Source organism: Lutra lutra, chromosome 5 (genome assembly GCF_902655055.1).
Source record: "Lutra lutra chromosome 5, mLutLut1.2, whole genome shotgun sequence".
Lineage (NCBI taxonomy): Eukaryota > Metazoa > Chordata > Mammalia > Carnivora > Mustelidae > Lutra > Lutra lutra.
In genome coordinates this window covers 50,238,171-50,254,084 of record NC_062282.1, presented here as the reverse complement: position 1 = coordinate 50,254,084, position 15,914 = coordinate 50,238,171, and the positions used below count along the sequence as shown (strand labels likewise).

Sequence of the window (15,914 nt, the reverse complement as noted above, 5' to 3'; positions counted from 1 at the left end):
TAAAAAGGCTTTAGTCTATATTTTTATTTTTAATGACTAAGTCACTTGAAATCTATCCTCAACCTTGATAATTATGGGATGGTTAGGAACGACGTTAAGATGACATTCTCTATGAGTTGTTCACGGCGCTTTCAGGAGACACGTGTATGTGCTCATCACTTGAAAATGGAAACCATGGGGCGCCTGGGTGGCTCAGTGGGTTAAGCTGCTGCCTTCAGCTCAGGTCATGATCTCAGGGTCCTGGGATCGAGTCCCGCATCGGGCTCTCTGCTCAGCAAGAAGCCTGCTTCCCTCTCTCTCTCTCTCTCTGCCTGCCTCTCCGACTACTTGTGATCTCTCTCTCTGTCAAATAAATAAATAAATAATCTTAAAAAAAAAAAAAAAGAAAATGGAAACCAGGCAAGTGTGATGCATTTCTAACTTTAATATAAATCAAAGACAAAATTCACACCTGGCTGCAGTCTCGTGATTTTTATGAAGAAGACGGATAACTATATAGTGTTGTGTTCATTTTATATGTACGCTCAAGTCAGATCACTGGAATGGCTCCCTAATGGTCTGAACTAAAGCCTTCCCCCTTACACAGCCTTACTGGCTTCCTCCTTCCTAAAACCACAGCTCCTTAGTTTGGGATTCAAGCATGCCCCATGAAGGCTCTGACCTTTCTTTTTAACATTCTCGCCCACCATTCATCTTAACTTTGGCTTTCTTCACACTGAGTTGTTAGTGGCCCCTTACACCCAGAGTGATTTTTGCCTTGGCACTCTGGCCTTTCTTATACCATTCCTTCTTCCACAATGTTTTCCCTTCTCTCTGTGCGCAAATTCTTCTGCCCTTTAAGATCCAGTAAAATGCCACCTTTGTCTGGGAAATCTTCCCTTACAACGTAGATATTGAATATTTCCTTTCATCCTAAATTCCTACACGGTCTTCTCTGTATTATATTATGTTCCTTATAACTTTCTATCTTTAATTATTGTGATTTAAGGGGATGTCCTCTCTCATAAGGCAGGACCCATGCTAAATTCACCTTGGTCTCCCAGTGTTTAGCCCAGATCCTCACATATCACAAGCATTAATTTATACACACTTACACAGAATAATGTTGAATGACACCCTTCCTTCCTTCCTTCCAACAAATGTTTCCTTATTAACAACTATTGTATTCCATGATGCTTCAACGTGTCAGTACCAGGTAGATTACAGTTTAGTTTTTGTTAATGCATGTGTGGTTAGGTAGTTTATATTTAGATTTATTTATTGTGCAATTACCTTAATGTGAATCTGTTGGTTATGGTGAGGATTAAGTAATAATAAAACTAGTACTTTCTAGGTGATTGATACCAGTGAGGCCTCCTCCTAAACTCATTATAGGCATTATGTCAATTAACCCTCAGACTCATCAGATAGCTAGCCTCCTCCCCTGTCCCACCTTCTTCTCAGGTAATGAAACTGAATGCCAGAGAGGTTGAGTGACTTTCCAAAGGTTCCACAGCTGGTAATTTGCAAAGCCTAGACTTGAACCAAAATCTCTGTGACTCTAGAGCCATCTTTTAGCTGTCTAATAAGAATGGAGTAAAACTACACTTACCCAGAGAAACTGTTAAATAACCTCAACTCAAAAAAAAAAAGTAAATATAGAAAATAATAGACTTTGGGTAACCAGAACAACAATTTTTAACAAATTATCTTATCTGTTTTCCCAGGTCATAGCAAATCAGAAGGAGCAAGCTAGAGGCAAGTTGTTAGAAGCAGGTTCAGTGACAGCAGAAATGACAGCTTAATGTCAAGGGCAGAAATGGAAAACCTAAAAAGCAGACGCAGAACTATATTACTGTGTGGCACATTAATGACTGTTCATAATGACAGTGGCCCTGAGTCATCAAGACAGAGATGGCAATTATATTCAATATATTCTCTCTAAAACAGCAAGATGTGTGTAATGCATCCTCAAAAGACTCCCAGTGAAAGCAGCTGTCGTGGCACGGTATTAGAAGGGGTTTGGCTCTAGTTTTCCGTGCAGCTCACTTCCTGAAGGGACATGTTAAATGAGGAATTGAATATATGTGCAGTATGCAAATGTGAACTATGCCACACGCACAAAAACTGTTCAAAGTCAACTCTGTTTAGTACCTTATAGCTTTGATACCATTTCTTGGAACTTGGAAAGACCTTAGAAGTATTTTGTTGAAAAGTGAGTTCATTCCCTGTTACCCCATCTAGCAATCTTTTGGCTTTTATGTTTTTCCTTCCTAATTCCATATAGGCAAAGATTCTGCCTTACAAACTGCCAGCTTTGGTAACAAACATTTAGTCTCTTCCATAAATGTATCTGGCTTTGCCTTTTCTTTTATATTTTAATTTTCAGACAAACAAGGAGCAACCCAAGACCCTAAGCCAGATCCGAGCAGGGAATGATGTTCCTTCTTAACTGAATTTAGAAAAATAAACCTTGAGAAAGAGCTCATTGTGCAGTTTCAAACCACAGGGGCTGGCGTTACTGGTGTCCAGTCCTCTCCTTCTGGGCTACTCTGGACCTCAGGAACTCAGCGATGCTTTTCCAGTTCCCAGATGGTCAGGATGGGATCCAGTCTTTAATGGGGCCCGGTTGGTACAAGATTTACATCCTGGGAAAGAGCTAGAGAAAGTTTATTTAAAAAAATAAATTACTGAAAAATAAATAAATCAACCCACAAAACCAAAGGTAGTTGAAGTATAATGTATTTATTTTAGCCTTTTCTCTCCCAAATCTGCTATTTTGAAATACGATCTTGTTGCTGTTTTGTTTTGTACAATTAACTGCATTGATTTAGGGACTTGGTTAGTTTCTTGGTCAGAAGAATTGGGTAGTATATTTTTGTGAATGGCTAATGAGGATACCAGGAAGCTTGAGGGTTTTCTCTGGGAGGGGTAAAAGTAAACAGATTTTTTTTTGTTTTTTTTAGTAGGAAGTTTTTTTGAGTGAAGTAGTATTGATTATTTCTTTTTTTTGTAGGTTCACACGTGACTTTATTGACTCTTTAGCCAAAATTATTAGTAGTAGTTCATAGCATTATGGTATTCATTCACTCAGTATTTATTGAGTGCCTACTGCTTCCCAGGGACTGTTAGAAGTGAAAACAAGAAAGACAAAACTCATATCCTCACAGGCCTTATATTCTAGTTGGGGTTGCACACAATAAATAGGAAAACATATCTACATCTCTCTACTATGTGTCTGTGTCTATTTCTATATATGAGAGAAATTTCAGGTAGTGCAAAGGACCATTTGAAAACTTATGTTGTAAATCTCTTATTTAACTCAATTACCGAGATTTTAGTTTTAAGTCTCCTCTGACCTTCATACATAAAGTTGATCTTTGCGAATTCATGTGACCCAGCATATTTTGTTAAACACTGGTTTAAAGTTATTTTCTTGAAAGGACAAAAGGAAACCAGAATGTTTGTGAAACAGTAAATGCCTCCACTGGGTTTCTCTCACGTTCTCGGAGAAATCATATACTGCCTTTGAGACAGGCAATTCTTGGGAACGAAAAAGTCTGTGTTACGAAACCCGGAGAACTCTGATTAGGGAACAACCAGAATTCACTGAGGGACTCAGGAGGAGAGATGGCATCCTGATTTATGTTGTATCCGCTTCAGGGGAACAGACACATAATGTGGAGGTTTAACCAGTACGGTCGCCACAAATATACATTTTTCGTGTTTCAACTTCCTTTAGGAGCTCCTGAAAATAATAATTTTTAAACACCATGTTTAACTAGAGAAAGACGAATGTTCCAGAGTGGAGGAAAAAATAAGCTGGCTTTTTGGTCACTACTACAGTGGTGTCTCTTTAAAAATCCCTAGTCAATTTGGTTTTGAAGCTTTAATTATGTTTTTATGTTACAGTTTTCTTATTTAAATGTCTGCTTCGTGTCCATCACTCAGCACCCCCTGCCTATCTCAAAAGAGATGGATGTTATTAACCTAATTGAGGAGGAGGGAGAATGCTGTGAGAATTATTAATACATAAATTAAAAAATTAATCTGGAAAGTGCTTTAGGGTCCCTAGAGAAGCTCTACCCAAACACAAAGCATATTTAACATTGTTATAAGCACTCCCACAGAGCAGATAGACCAGTGCAGTGTGAGATGAGTAAACTGAGGCACAGAGAGTGGCAATGGCTGGTTGGGCCAGTGTATGTTAGAATCCAGACCCTTGGGTGGGTGACACCTGAAGATTGCTGAAGCAGATCCCACCTAAGGCCTTTTCTGGTCTTGACAGTTAAGTATTTCTCCCGAAAAGAAACTGCCTTCCTTTTCACCCCTTCTCTTTAAGTCTTTGCTTCTTTGGACTGTGTGTGTTGAAAATGATTAAGGCTAAAATATTAAATCCTAAGGCTAATAAGGAGAACTCACTAGTGTACTTTCTAGTAATCCCAGTTATTTTTTTGGCTTTGTGGCTTGGAACTTAAAGTTGCATTTATTTCATATAGTCCCGTTGGTTAGAAAATGCACATAAAAGCTTATCTTGGAGTTGCTTTTTTGTTTTGCCAAGAAATAATTCTCAGCTAAGCTTCTCGGCAGTGAAAAAGGCTATTTGGAGTACCTACTATGCTCCCAGAACCTTTGAGGATGTAGAAGTTGGGACACGTTCTATCCTGTCAACAGTGGAGACCCGGTAGAAAGTACATGTAACAGCAAGTATGGAGAAACCACGAACAGCAGTCAGGAGGGACAGCTAGCGTTGTACAGTGGTGGCTATAGTTGGGCAGACTGGTCACTTCTTGGTCACGTTACTTCACTTGCCTGCAACTCGTCTTCCGCATCTGTGAGCCAGCTAATGCCCATCCCTGCTCCTAGTGCTGCAGGATGGAAGTCACTGACGGAGTCTTGCACAGCGCTTGGCACACAGTCAGATGACAACAAAAGGCCACCGTTGCAGAAGCCTCCATGGAGGTCCCTACCGTCTTCCGTTTAGCGTGAGCAGGAGTACTACTGGCTCTCAGAGAAGAAAGTTATTCTGAAGACTTGCTCTTCTTACCTGCAATTCTGCAACATGTTTCCATTAACTTTTTTTTTTTTTAAGATTTTTATTTATTTATTTGACAGAGATCACAAACAGGCAGAGAGGCAGGCAGAGAGAGAGGGAGAAGCAGGCTCCCCGCTGAACAGAGAGCCCGATGCAGGGCTCGATCCCAGGACCCTGGGATCATGACCTGAGCCGAAGGCAGAGGCTTAACGTACTGTGCCACCCAGGTGCACCTCCATTAACATTTTTAAATACTAGGTACTCTCCTTCACCTCCCATATGGGTCACACTTTTGAGCCTGTGAAAGAATTTTATAAAAACTATTTAGAGAATTCTCCGCTCCCAGGCCCTTCTTCTGGACTTCCAGAATTTGCAGACAGACTGCCTCTTTGGAGGTTTGCCTCCACCTCCGTGCCCCCGCCACCATCCTCCCCTTCTCGTCTATCCACAGAGGAACTCCTCTTTCTTGTTTCTCATATTTCTGTGGAAAAGAGGCCCGCTCACCTCCCCCTGTTTGCTCTCCATCTCTCAGCACATACATGCCTCACCTTGCCAACCAGCATAGGGCTCTTCTGACCTTGTTTTCAGAGTCTGGAGAGGAGGGAATGCTTACACCAGCAGCTTGGAGGGAGTGTGATCCCTGCTGCCGCATGTCCTGGGTGTGCCGGCAGCCTCTCTTGGTGCTTTGCAGAGAGCATGGGTATCTTTCCATCAGAATGCCACTCCTAAAAATGGTTTCTTCCGATTATAATATTAACACATTCTTATTGTTGAGAAGTTAGAGAATTCAAAGAGGTACGCATAGGAAAATAAGATTACCCTTAATTTTATAAACTGTCCTTGACACTTTGATAATTTTCCTTTTAGTCTTTTTTCCATGCAGATATATATCTAATTCTTACATAATTAAATGCAGTACATATTGCATAAAACTGATGTTATTCTATATTTGATCTTTAGTAAAATTTTTCTCATAATTAAAGTAATACCTGTGAATGTAGAAATTTATTTATTCCAGAATTATTTAATTGTTTATTTCCTGTGCAAGTGCGTGTGCACATTTGCACACACATACACACACACACGGAGAAAGAGAGAGAGAGAGAGAAAGAGGAGATGAATCACATATCATGTCATCTATCCAGAAATAAACAGTTAACATTTAACATTGTTTTTGTGTAGGCTATTTTCTTAGTATTACTTTCTTACCTTTTTTTCTTTCCTTTATTTCCCTCTATTCCTTCTCACAGGAGTCAGAGACCTTTAGAAATCCTCTTCTCTTTTACCACTTAGATGAAATCTGAGCAGTGGTCTCAAGCAGGAACCCCTGTGCTGAGCCAGTTGGATAATTCATTTTAAGAGCAATTTAGTTAGGGAATGAGAGTTAAATATTATCAGGTTAGGAACAGTGAACTCTTATGGGTAGGTATTACTAGGCCTAATGGAGTCGAACCTCTTATAGAATTATGGCCTAATTTATGTAAGTATTTATTCCAGAAATATTTTGGAAATGTCCTGTATGTAGAGCATTAAGTTAAATACTTTAGGGGATATAAATATGAATTAAACCCTGTCACTGATCTCAGGAACTAGCTAATGAGAGAAAAATGTGTAGGAAAATCTTTATGGCACAGAACAAAATAGGATATTAAGTATTGTAGAATAAATGCCATAATTATATAAATTCTTACAAAGGTATAGGTAACTGACTTTTAAGATCAGGTAAAACTTATTGGAAGAGAGAGGGTACATGGTCTCAAAGAATAAGTAGAATATCAGTAGGGGAATGTGTAGGCAAGGAATGACATGAACAAAGCAAAGAAGTTGGGCACAGCTGTGGTGTTTTCATGTATCCTCATGCCCTACTCTCCAGAATGGGGAAAAGCAAAGTAGGAAGTAAGACTAGAAAGGGAAATTAGCTGTCAGTCCTTGGGGCGCCCTGAATATTGTGCCAAGGAGTTTGGATCATATACTGTATGTAAAAGGGGCATTTGTTGAGTAAGGCAACAACATGATGAAGTTGTATTTGAAGAAGATAATTCTGATAGAAAAAGGAGAACTAGAGAGAGACCATTATTATAATTCTCAGAGTAGGAAATGGTAACAACTTGAACAGAAGAAAGTGGTAAAGCAAAGAGCCAGTGGAGACCAATGGAGGAAAAATCAAAATGAAAAAAAAAAAAAAAAAAAAAAAACCCAAAGGGAGAAAAAATAAAGATGATCTTACTTTGGGTGATTCAAAGGATAGCATTCCCTTAACCAAGAATGGGAACATGGGAGCAAAAAATACATTTATAAGTAGTAAGATGATAAATTTAGCTTGGGTCATGTTGGGATCGAGGTGCCAATTAGATGTGTTCAGGGAGATTCTGTTACTCTGTTGCTAATAAAAGTTTGGTGTGTGGCCAAAGAGATCAAAGCTACAGGTGTAGATTTGGAAGTCAGTCTAACTGAGGTGGCTGAGCCCATGAGTAAACTCACGAAATGTTAGGCAAGTAAAAAGAGAAGAAAATATAGAACAGAATTTGTAAAATTTCAACAGTTAATAAGTTGGCAGAAAGGAAAAGTTGGCAAATGAGGAAAACAGGAACCAAAGAATAAAGAATTCTAGAAAACACTTATTTAAAAGCAGAAGATACCAGTTTTCTTCCTAGTGTTTCAAAATGATATTTTTTTTAAAGATTTTATTTATTTATTTGACAGAGAGAAATCACAAGTAGGCAGAGAGGCAGGCAGAGAGAAGAGGAAGCAGACTCCCTGCTGAGCAGAAAGCCCGATGTGGGGCTTGAACCCAGGACCTGGGATCATGACCTGAGCCGAAGGCAGCGGCTTAACCCACTGAGCCACCCAGGCGCCCCTCAAAATGATATTTGTTAAACTTGTTTGACCCTCAGCTTTTCTCATCTGGAATACATATCCTACAAGAATGGGTTTTAAAAGATAGTGAATGTGAAAGTGTTTTGGTAAACCATCAGACATGCAAGTCTTAAGTCTTATAATTAGTGTCACAGAAGTGAGGAAAGTAGAGACTTCCAACAAGGGAGAAAGTAGTGTCAGATGCTACAGTTTCATAAGAATATTTATTTTTAGCTCAACTCATTTGGCTTGTGATTTAAGGAAGTCAAGTCAAGAGTGAATCTGTTCTTTAATCACTTAGAACAACATTTCCCAAAATATGGAGCATGTATCTCTGGTGGGACAGGACAGAACTTTGGGTTTGAACTTTGACAGAACTTTGACACAGACATCAGGCAGAACTGAATCACATAGTGAGAAAGTTGGTTTTTTGTTTGTCTTTTCATCTTCAGATTAATGTTAAGGCAGTAAGTCTCAGTTGGGGCAAATAAGTCTGTAGCATCTAACACTGGCTGGTTTCCCCTTTCAGTAAACTCCTTCAGGTTGCGAGCACTATTTAGTTAGAATTTAAGAATATCATATTAACTTTAAAATTACCACCTGTACTACCTTCTTATTTTGGCAGGGATACCCGCTTTCCAACTGGGAGAGTGATATGAAGTTCCCCTTAAAACTAAGTTATTTTAACAAAAAAGTAATTGATTTTTAAAATATTAAGTATGTAATTGTAAAGGTGGTATACAGTCATGACCAAACTGAGAAAGTGATATTCCAATAATGGGAGTTTGGAAATTTTAGATTCACTTGAGCTCTTCCTCCTTCTTTTTCTTGGAATGGCTACCTCGGTTCAAGCAGATTAGAAAAGTGTGAGAAATTATTCATCCTGGGACAGTGATGGGGTAGTGGTGTTTGTCTTGGGTTCTAGACTTACAGATTTAGACCCTTTCCTTCCCCTCAGTTGTTGGGTCAATTTTTGAAGCCTGTAGATTTTTCTAGAATTTGTGTCTTCAGAAGTTAAACGAGAGGGGTTAGTTTTAAATGATCACTAGAGTTCCTTCCAGCAATAAAGTCTATGATTCTCTGAGTGATTAGTAAATAACCCTATGCTTTCAGATTGATAGAAGTTAGAAAAAATGTTTTTCCTCTGTAAGGCATCGATATGTCATCAAGTATGTCAATGCCAGAGGCTGTTTGCAGACTAACATCAATGGTGAGGAAAACATCAACAAATTCATTCTTTAATGATAATTCATAGTCTACCTCATTTGTGAAGGATAGTTATTTCAAGAAGGAATCTCTGCTTTAGTTAAGGTGATTGATTAAAATTGAAAGTGAAATCGTAAATGAAAATGTTTCAATTTCCTGAGCCTACTGCTTTATGCCAATACCTCACTCTTAAGTCAGTAGTTCACTGCAGTCCCAAATAATCAATTCAGAAAGCCCATGATTCTGTTGCTTGGTGTAGCAGCTCATATGTAGTTAAGTCTTTATATGTAAGAAGATGTTTCATTCATCTATTTACTAATATCTTTCCACCTTTAAAATTTATTTCTTCCTGAAAAGGAGGGCAGGTGAAGTATTTTCTAACTGGCTATAAGTTCTCCTAAGTGTTATTGTGAATTGCCTCTAACTCTACATCCTAAATACTCTTAAAATAGAGCATATGGCCTATTTGGAATCTAACAATATGGCGACTTCCATCATCAAAATATAGCAAAGGACCAGGCAGCAAATGAGAAATGGATATAGAATGGGGATAGAAAAAAACACCCACACCCATCTTGGGATCTGAAAAATTGAGTTATTACTTCCTTTTAAAAAGTTTCCATATGAGGGGGTGCCTGGGTGGCTCAGTGGGTTAAAGCCTCTGCCTTCCACTCAGGTTATGATCCCAGGGTCCTGGGATCGAGCCCCACATCCAGCTCTCTGCTCAGCAGGGAGCCTGCTTCTTCTTCTCTGCCTGCCTCTCTGCCTACTTGTGATCTCTGTCGTCAAATAAATAAAATATTATAAAAAAATAAAAAAATAAAAAGTTTCCATATGAACAAGTTCTTCTCTATGATTAGGTAGCAGGGTTGTCCTGGTCATTTTTGAGTTGCATCAGTGTCAGTTCTGCTCTAAGTTGTGCCAACAAGAGTAATCTTTGTGCAAGCACTCAGCAATTTTAGGATTGCATTTTCACATCTGGGAAAAAAGAAAAGGGATAATACTAACAGTAACAATAATGTGGTCATTGATCTGGCCAAATTAGTGTCTATGTGTAAATTCCTCAGCAATGTGGAAGATCCCTCCTAAGGGCTCACCAGAGTGAATTCCCACCATTGCAAAACACTTCGACAACTTGCGATTAAACATGTGCTTGACTTTGAATTATCATTTTTACTGCCCTTCAGAGCCTCTTTCTTTCTTCTGTTCTCTGTACAATAGTAAACGTGATTTCCTGATTCTGATGCTTACAGATTAAAGTGCAGAATTAGAAGGTGGAAAGCACACCAGGAGAAAAAAGACAAGAAAGTGAATAAACTAGAAATAACTTAAAAATTGTAGTGATCTAAGGCCATTTAGTGCAGGGGAAAATAGATCTTCCATACCTCAGTGTCACTAAGAAGGCTTTTCTATAATACAGCAATAGATAATGAATATTCCAAATGATGATCTTGATTCATCAAGGGTAAATTGAAGTATATATATACTTTGCTTATTTAGGAAAAAAATGCAATGATTTTGGAAGAAATTAAATATGAAAAGGACAAAATTGAAGTAAATACTTTTTGTGTGCTTTTCTGGTTAAACTCTAGCCATCCGAAACACTCAGCCATGGAGATGAACCAGTCTCCAGGGGTCCCACATAAGCATGATCTTCTTGAAATATCTTTCAAGTGTCTCCAGCAAATAGCGAAGACTCCATACATTCTACAGAAAGGGACAGACATTTTTAATTACTAAGCTAAAATGACTTTTATGCAGATGGCCTTTTCTTTATGTTTCAAAAAAGAGCATTTGACAGAAATTACTCGTGGACTTTCACAGTAGTAACTTCTCAGATTCTTTTCCCTGGGACTTGGGTGCTAGGGACAGTTTACTCAGGTGAGCCCCAAGGCTGATGCCTTGATTTTCACAGTGTTGCCTGTGGTTCTTTCAATAGTGCCACCTGTAATTTTCTGGGCAAAACATTTGCATTAGGTCTGGTTTGCCCATTAAAAAAAAAAAAGGCTTCTTCTAAGTTATCCTCATAAGTTAGTACAAACCCAAGTGCTAATCCATTGTATACTGACTCAGTACCACAAATGTTGAACCGAATGACTCTGATGGGAGTCAAGAAGTGGGCAATGACCGAAACCATAGAGAGAGAACGTATAGAATCCAGCGCCATCAGAGGTCAAGCAGTCAAATGCCAGGGTTAGATTTTTCAAAGAACCAGATAATGCCAGTTTTATGACCATTAATAACATTCCAGTTACATAAACAAAGATAAGAGTAATAAAAAATAAATTCTGCTTCTCGGTGTAATCTGATTGCCAACAGGGTTCAGAAATGAACGTTCTCATTGTGCACGTGTCCTTGCATAATGGACCAGGGATCATTCTGCAGCCCCCTCCCCAAACTTCCACTTCCCTTTTATGGACAGTCCTTAGTTCTGCCAGATCTCTAAGCTATTCCAGGGAGGCAGTTTCCCCTTTAAAGCTCTTTGATTGCGCCTCTGGTAGTTAATGCACCAAATGGTCTTTAGGGGTATTTTGTACGTGGGCTCTGCAGCTAATCAGAGTGCCTTGGCCCACTGATTTCCTACTTCTGTGTTTTCCACATGTTCAAGGCCTCAGTTCAAACACCGGGCCCACCAGCTTCTGGAGAGGCATGGCAGTGCTCAGCTCTGATGGGGGTGTCTGCCTCAAACAAAGATTTTCCAAAGGATATCCCGTAGTAGATGAATCATTCCATTAGGCCAGGTTCACTTTTCAAACCAGGAAGCCGCGTGCCTGCTGTGTAGGGAAACTCAGATAAAGTTGTGGCTGTGCTCGGAGTGCTTGTAAATATCGTTGTCAGTGTCTTTGATACAGGTTCCATCAAGATAGCATGTAAACACTGACAGGTTAATTATGTGTTTTAAAGCTATGTTTATTGAGAGCTGATGGGAAGGCTGTGAAATGAGTCCTTTACATATCGCAGTGACAGTTTTCTCCCCACTGTCTTCCCCAGCTGATTACGCCTCATGCCATCCGTGTGCAGACACCTCCCCGGCACATCCCTGGTGTTGTAGAAGTCACATGTCCTACAAGTCGAAACAGTTCTGCAAAGGACACCGGAAGATTCATTTACACAGGTAGAACCTTTCAGATGGTGGACACAGAGATTTTCCTCGGATTTGTGTGTGTTTGCTTTATCTTGTATGTCTACACGGGCATTATATTTTAAAATCTCATTTGTAGGACCGTCTTTCCTTGTCCATTTCACCGTATAGATGACCAGATGACTTGCTATTATTGTTAGTATATCATTATTTAAGACTTCATCTGGGTGTCCATGTTGAATGAGAGGTTTGGTAGAAAAAAACCGATTGGATACCTAAGAAGCAGCCTGAGAAGTAAGGAAAGGGGGAAGAAGTGGTAGGCAGTTCAGTCTCTCTGTACATTAAGCCATCTGTGTTGGGGTTTATTTGCTTTATGGAGTACAGATGTGCTTAAATGAACAGGACGACTTTCTTCAGCCTGGTCATAGCTGGGGAGTTGGTAATTTCCTATTTCATTCTGGGTTGGTACTTCCTTCTCCTATAAAGTGCGTTTTGCCCTCCCAAACAGACTTGGCACACAGATCTGCCTTGTGGTGAGAAGGTAGGGTTACAGAGTGGAGGTGAATTGACCACCCCATCAGATGGAGAGAACCAGGCAGGTTCCCATGGAAATGCAAGCATGCAGCCCAAGCGTCCATTGTATACTTCAGGAGATCCTCTGATTGTAATGTGCTAACCGAAACACCCACGGATCTTTCTATAAATCAGATTCTGATTCAGTAGCCCTGGGTGGGACGGAGACTCTGCCTTTCTAACACACTCCCAGGTGAGACTGGTGATCTTGGTCCATGGGTCTCACTGGGAGTAGTGACATTCTAGGCCCTCTGCTTACGACCTGGCATCCCCAGGTAACTGTCTCCAAGAACTCGTCCCACGTTTCCTTCTTCATTCAATAGAGGACCACAGGGCCTGACTAAGTATAGAGTGTAGGTTTCTTCCGCACGAAGAAGATCCAGAGCAGTGAAGAGAGAACTCTCTTAACACATCCTAATTATAGCCATACAATTAAATTGACAGATTTTATTTTGCTGTGACATTTTACCTCAAAGCATCTTTCCTTTTTGTATTTTAATACCAGGAACAAAACCAACCATGCTTGTTAGTCTCAATCTCTCTCTCTCTCTCCCCTTCTCTCTCTAATTATAAAAACAACTAATGTATTCTGACCCTTGGAAATGCCTCCCAGCCCTTTAAACAAATGCAGTTTGGTGCCTGCCTGACGATTAGTTTTAGTTAATTGAAAATATAGGATTGACCCAAGAGGAAAATTTTGTTTGGCACTCCAATCACTTTTACAAATTAAGGAAAATTACCACAATTTTGTTTAGCTAAGGTTTCACACTGAGTTCAAGAATTAGCTCAGCCATCCCAACAAAGTCAGCACTTTGTTAGTGAGCACTTGAAAAAATAATAGTCTATCTGGAGTTTTGTGGTGTATACAAACGAAGCATAGAGAAAGCTATGATGCTTTATAGAAGTAGGCCAAGTGTTTTTAATTAGGCTCATTGGTTCAGCGTAAGTTTTGAAGAACAATCAAACTAGCAGATTAGCTGTTTCTTTTAAAGCTAGGATTTCTTGCCATTCATTTTTCCCATGAGAACTTCCACATAGCACTATTTTTTTTTTTTTTTTACAAGCCTCATTATGGGCCTGCAGGAAAAGGACCAATTGAAACTTCTGATACTGTAACATTCCCCACCATCATTCCAGTGGATGGGAGTTTTTCACAATGTTCCTCACTGAACTCGGTGTTCTGGAACATATTACAAAACCACAGAGGCAAATGTTTTCTCTGAGGAGTTTGGACTCTGTTTTTGGCCAAAAACATTTAGGCCTTGCTGGCTGCTTATTTACTCTGCTATAAGAACAAGAAAAGGAGAAGAAAAAGAAGAAGAAGAAAATGCCTGTGTGGTGGGAGGTACAGGAGGCAATCAGGCATGATTCCGCTTTGGTGACAACATCCCTGCCCATTAATGGTTCCATTTTGTGGTCAGGTCCATTTAGAAGAAATTATTTTAATCAGTGTTCAACAAAATATCCCCTTGAGCCACCTGGCCATAAAAGTTTAAAAAAAAAATCATCCCCACTAAATTACTTAAGTTCTCAAAAGAAAATAGCTAGGGACCCATTATGATTTGGAATTTTTTTAACCACTAAAAAAAAATTGCCTTCAATTTAAGAAATAACATCTTGGAAAACCTGTATCATACAGGAATTAGGATCAAAGGTAAAAAGCGATGGATTTGCAAGTCTAGCAAAATAGTTAGGGCTGAGAGAAATCCTGGGTGTGATGCGTGTGTGTATGTGTGTGGGAAATTTAAAGTCTGAGAAAATGCTTCTTCTGATCTTGCCTTAAACTGTGGGAAACAGACAAGAAGACGTACTCTATTAAGCATTCTAGGGAGAGAGTTTAACTTCTCTCCGCATTGGAGAAAGAAAATTTTGAAGAAATTAGCACAGAAACTTCCCCACTGATGGAGTTACCTGTTAGCTTCCTGGGACATTACCTCATTTCTAACGTAGGGGAATCTCTGTTAATTTGTGAGCTACACGTGGCCTCTTAATTAGCATTGAATACCCCTACCTAGGATCACTTGTTCACAGCTGGTGCTCCTGATTTACTCAGTTTACCTCTATGCTTGTCACCACTGACCAACCAAGGCAGAGATGGCCATAAAACCTTTCTGTTCTTTATATCCAAACAACCTTTCAGGCCATAGTGAACGTGCAGCCATCCTTTTCTGTCAACCCACAGAAGATCCCACTTCATTTTCTTTAACTTCCATAGCGTTTCAAGATGTGAAGCTTGATTTTCTGGACGGGCTGAGCCAACGTCTTGTTTCTTAGTGGAATGTCACTTGGAATTTTTCCCTAAAAAAAGGGGGGGGGATATCCAGGGACTGAAAACTCACAACCCCAATTTAACAATAATGTTGCAGTTTGCTGAGTGTGTGAGGGAGTTTGGGTGTGGTATGTAGAAGTCTCTCAAATCCATAATTGGTTAAAAAAAAAAAACCTGAGACAGAAACAGCATGGCCTATCTATGCAATAAAGGCAGACTTTTTGGGACGGGAGGAAAGAATTGACTAAACACAGATTGCCTGCAAGCTGGCTCCACTTGTAAGGAGTGGGAACGCTGCTCTCCATCATCGATTCTTCAGATCGGGGACACGGGGAATTCTCAGCCGCCAGATGTGCAGGTCTCTGTGTTTGCCCAGTCTGTGAGGGAGCAAAGTGAATCCCAACTTGATCAGAACAAATAGTACTTCCCGGATCTGCTTCTTGTATTCTGTATTCTTCTGTAATTCAGGGCAAAGCTGAGTTTAAATTTTAAATAATGTTTCCTGATAGAAGGAAACAAAACCTCTTTCTAATGACAGGACTGTTTTCAAAGCCATCTCCTGGGATCTGGTCCATCAGTCCTATAGGAAGTAAATCCACCATAACCCCCAGTGCCATGGAAAGAGGTCTCCCCAATACCTTTGTTTGTCTCCCAGCTTGTTTTCCTGCTGTTGCCACATCTTTAAGGGACTTGGATCTTTTAGAATTGTAATCTCTCCTGTGAAGCTTTAAGTAACCTCAAGAGCTGATAAAGGACTCTAAGAAGCCTTTAAGATGCTTCTTCTAACTTCTAGAATTGGTTTCCCTGATGAGAAGTAGCCAAATCCAGTTTTGCCTCTCACTGTTCTTTCTCCACTGGAAAGGTTGCCATCTTTGGAGAAACTGTGATGGGGAGAGTAAGCCACCAGGACGGTG

General features: G+C 39.7%; 1 protein-coding gene across 1 annotated transcript in view; it reads left to right on the top strand.

The window, feature by feature from the left end:
* The window catches only part of EBF1 (EBF transcription factor 1), a 389,084-nt gene that overhangs the window by 296,579 nt on the left and 76,591 nt on the right, over positions 1–15,914 (top strand). The window contains 3 exon segments of the mRNA XM_047728952.1: positions 12,068–12,134; positions 12,137–12,167; positions 12,169–12,191. Of these exon segments, the coding sequence (XP_047584908.1) occupies positions 12,068–12,134; positions 12,137–12,167; positions 12,169–12,191 (121 nt within the window).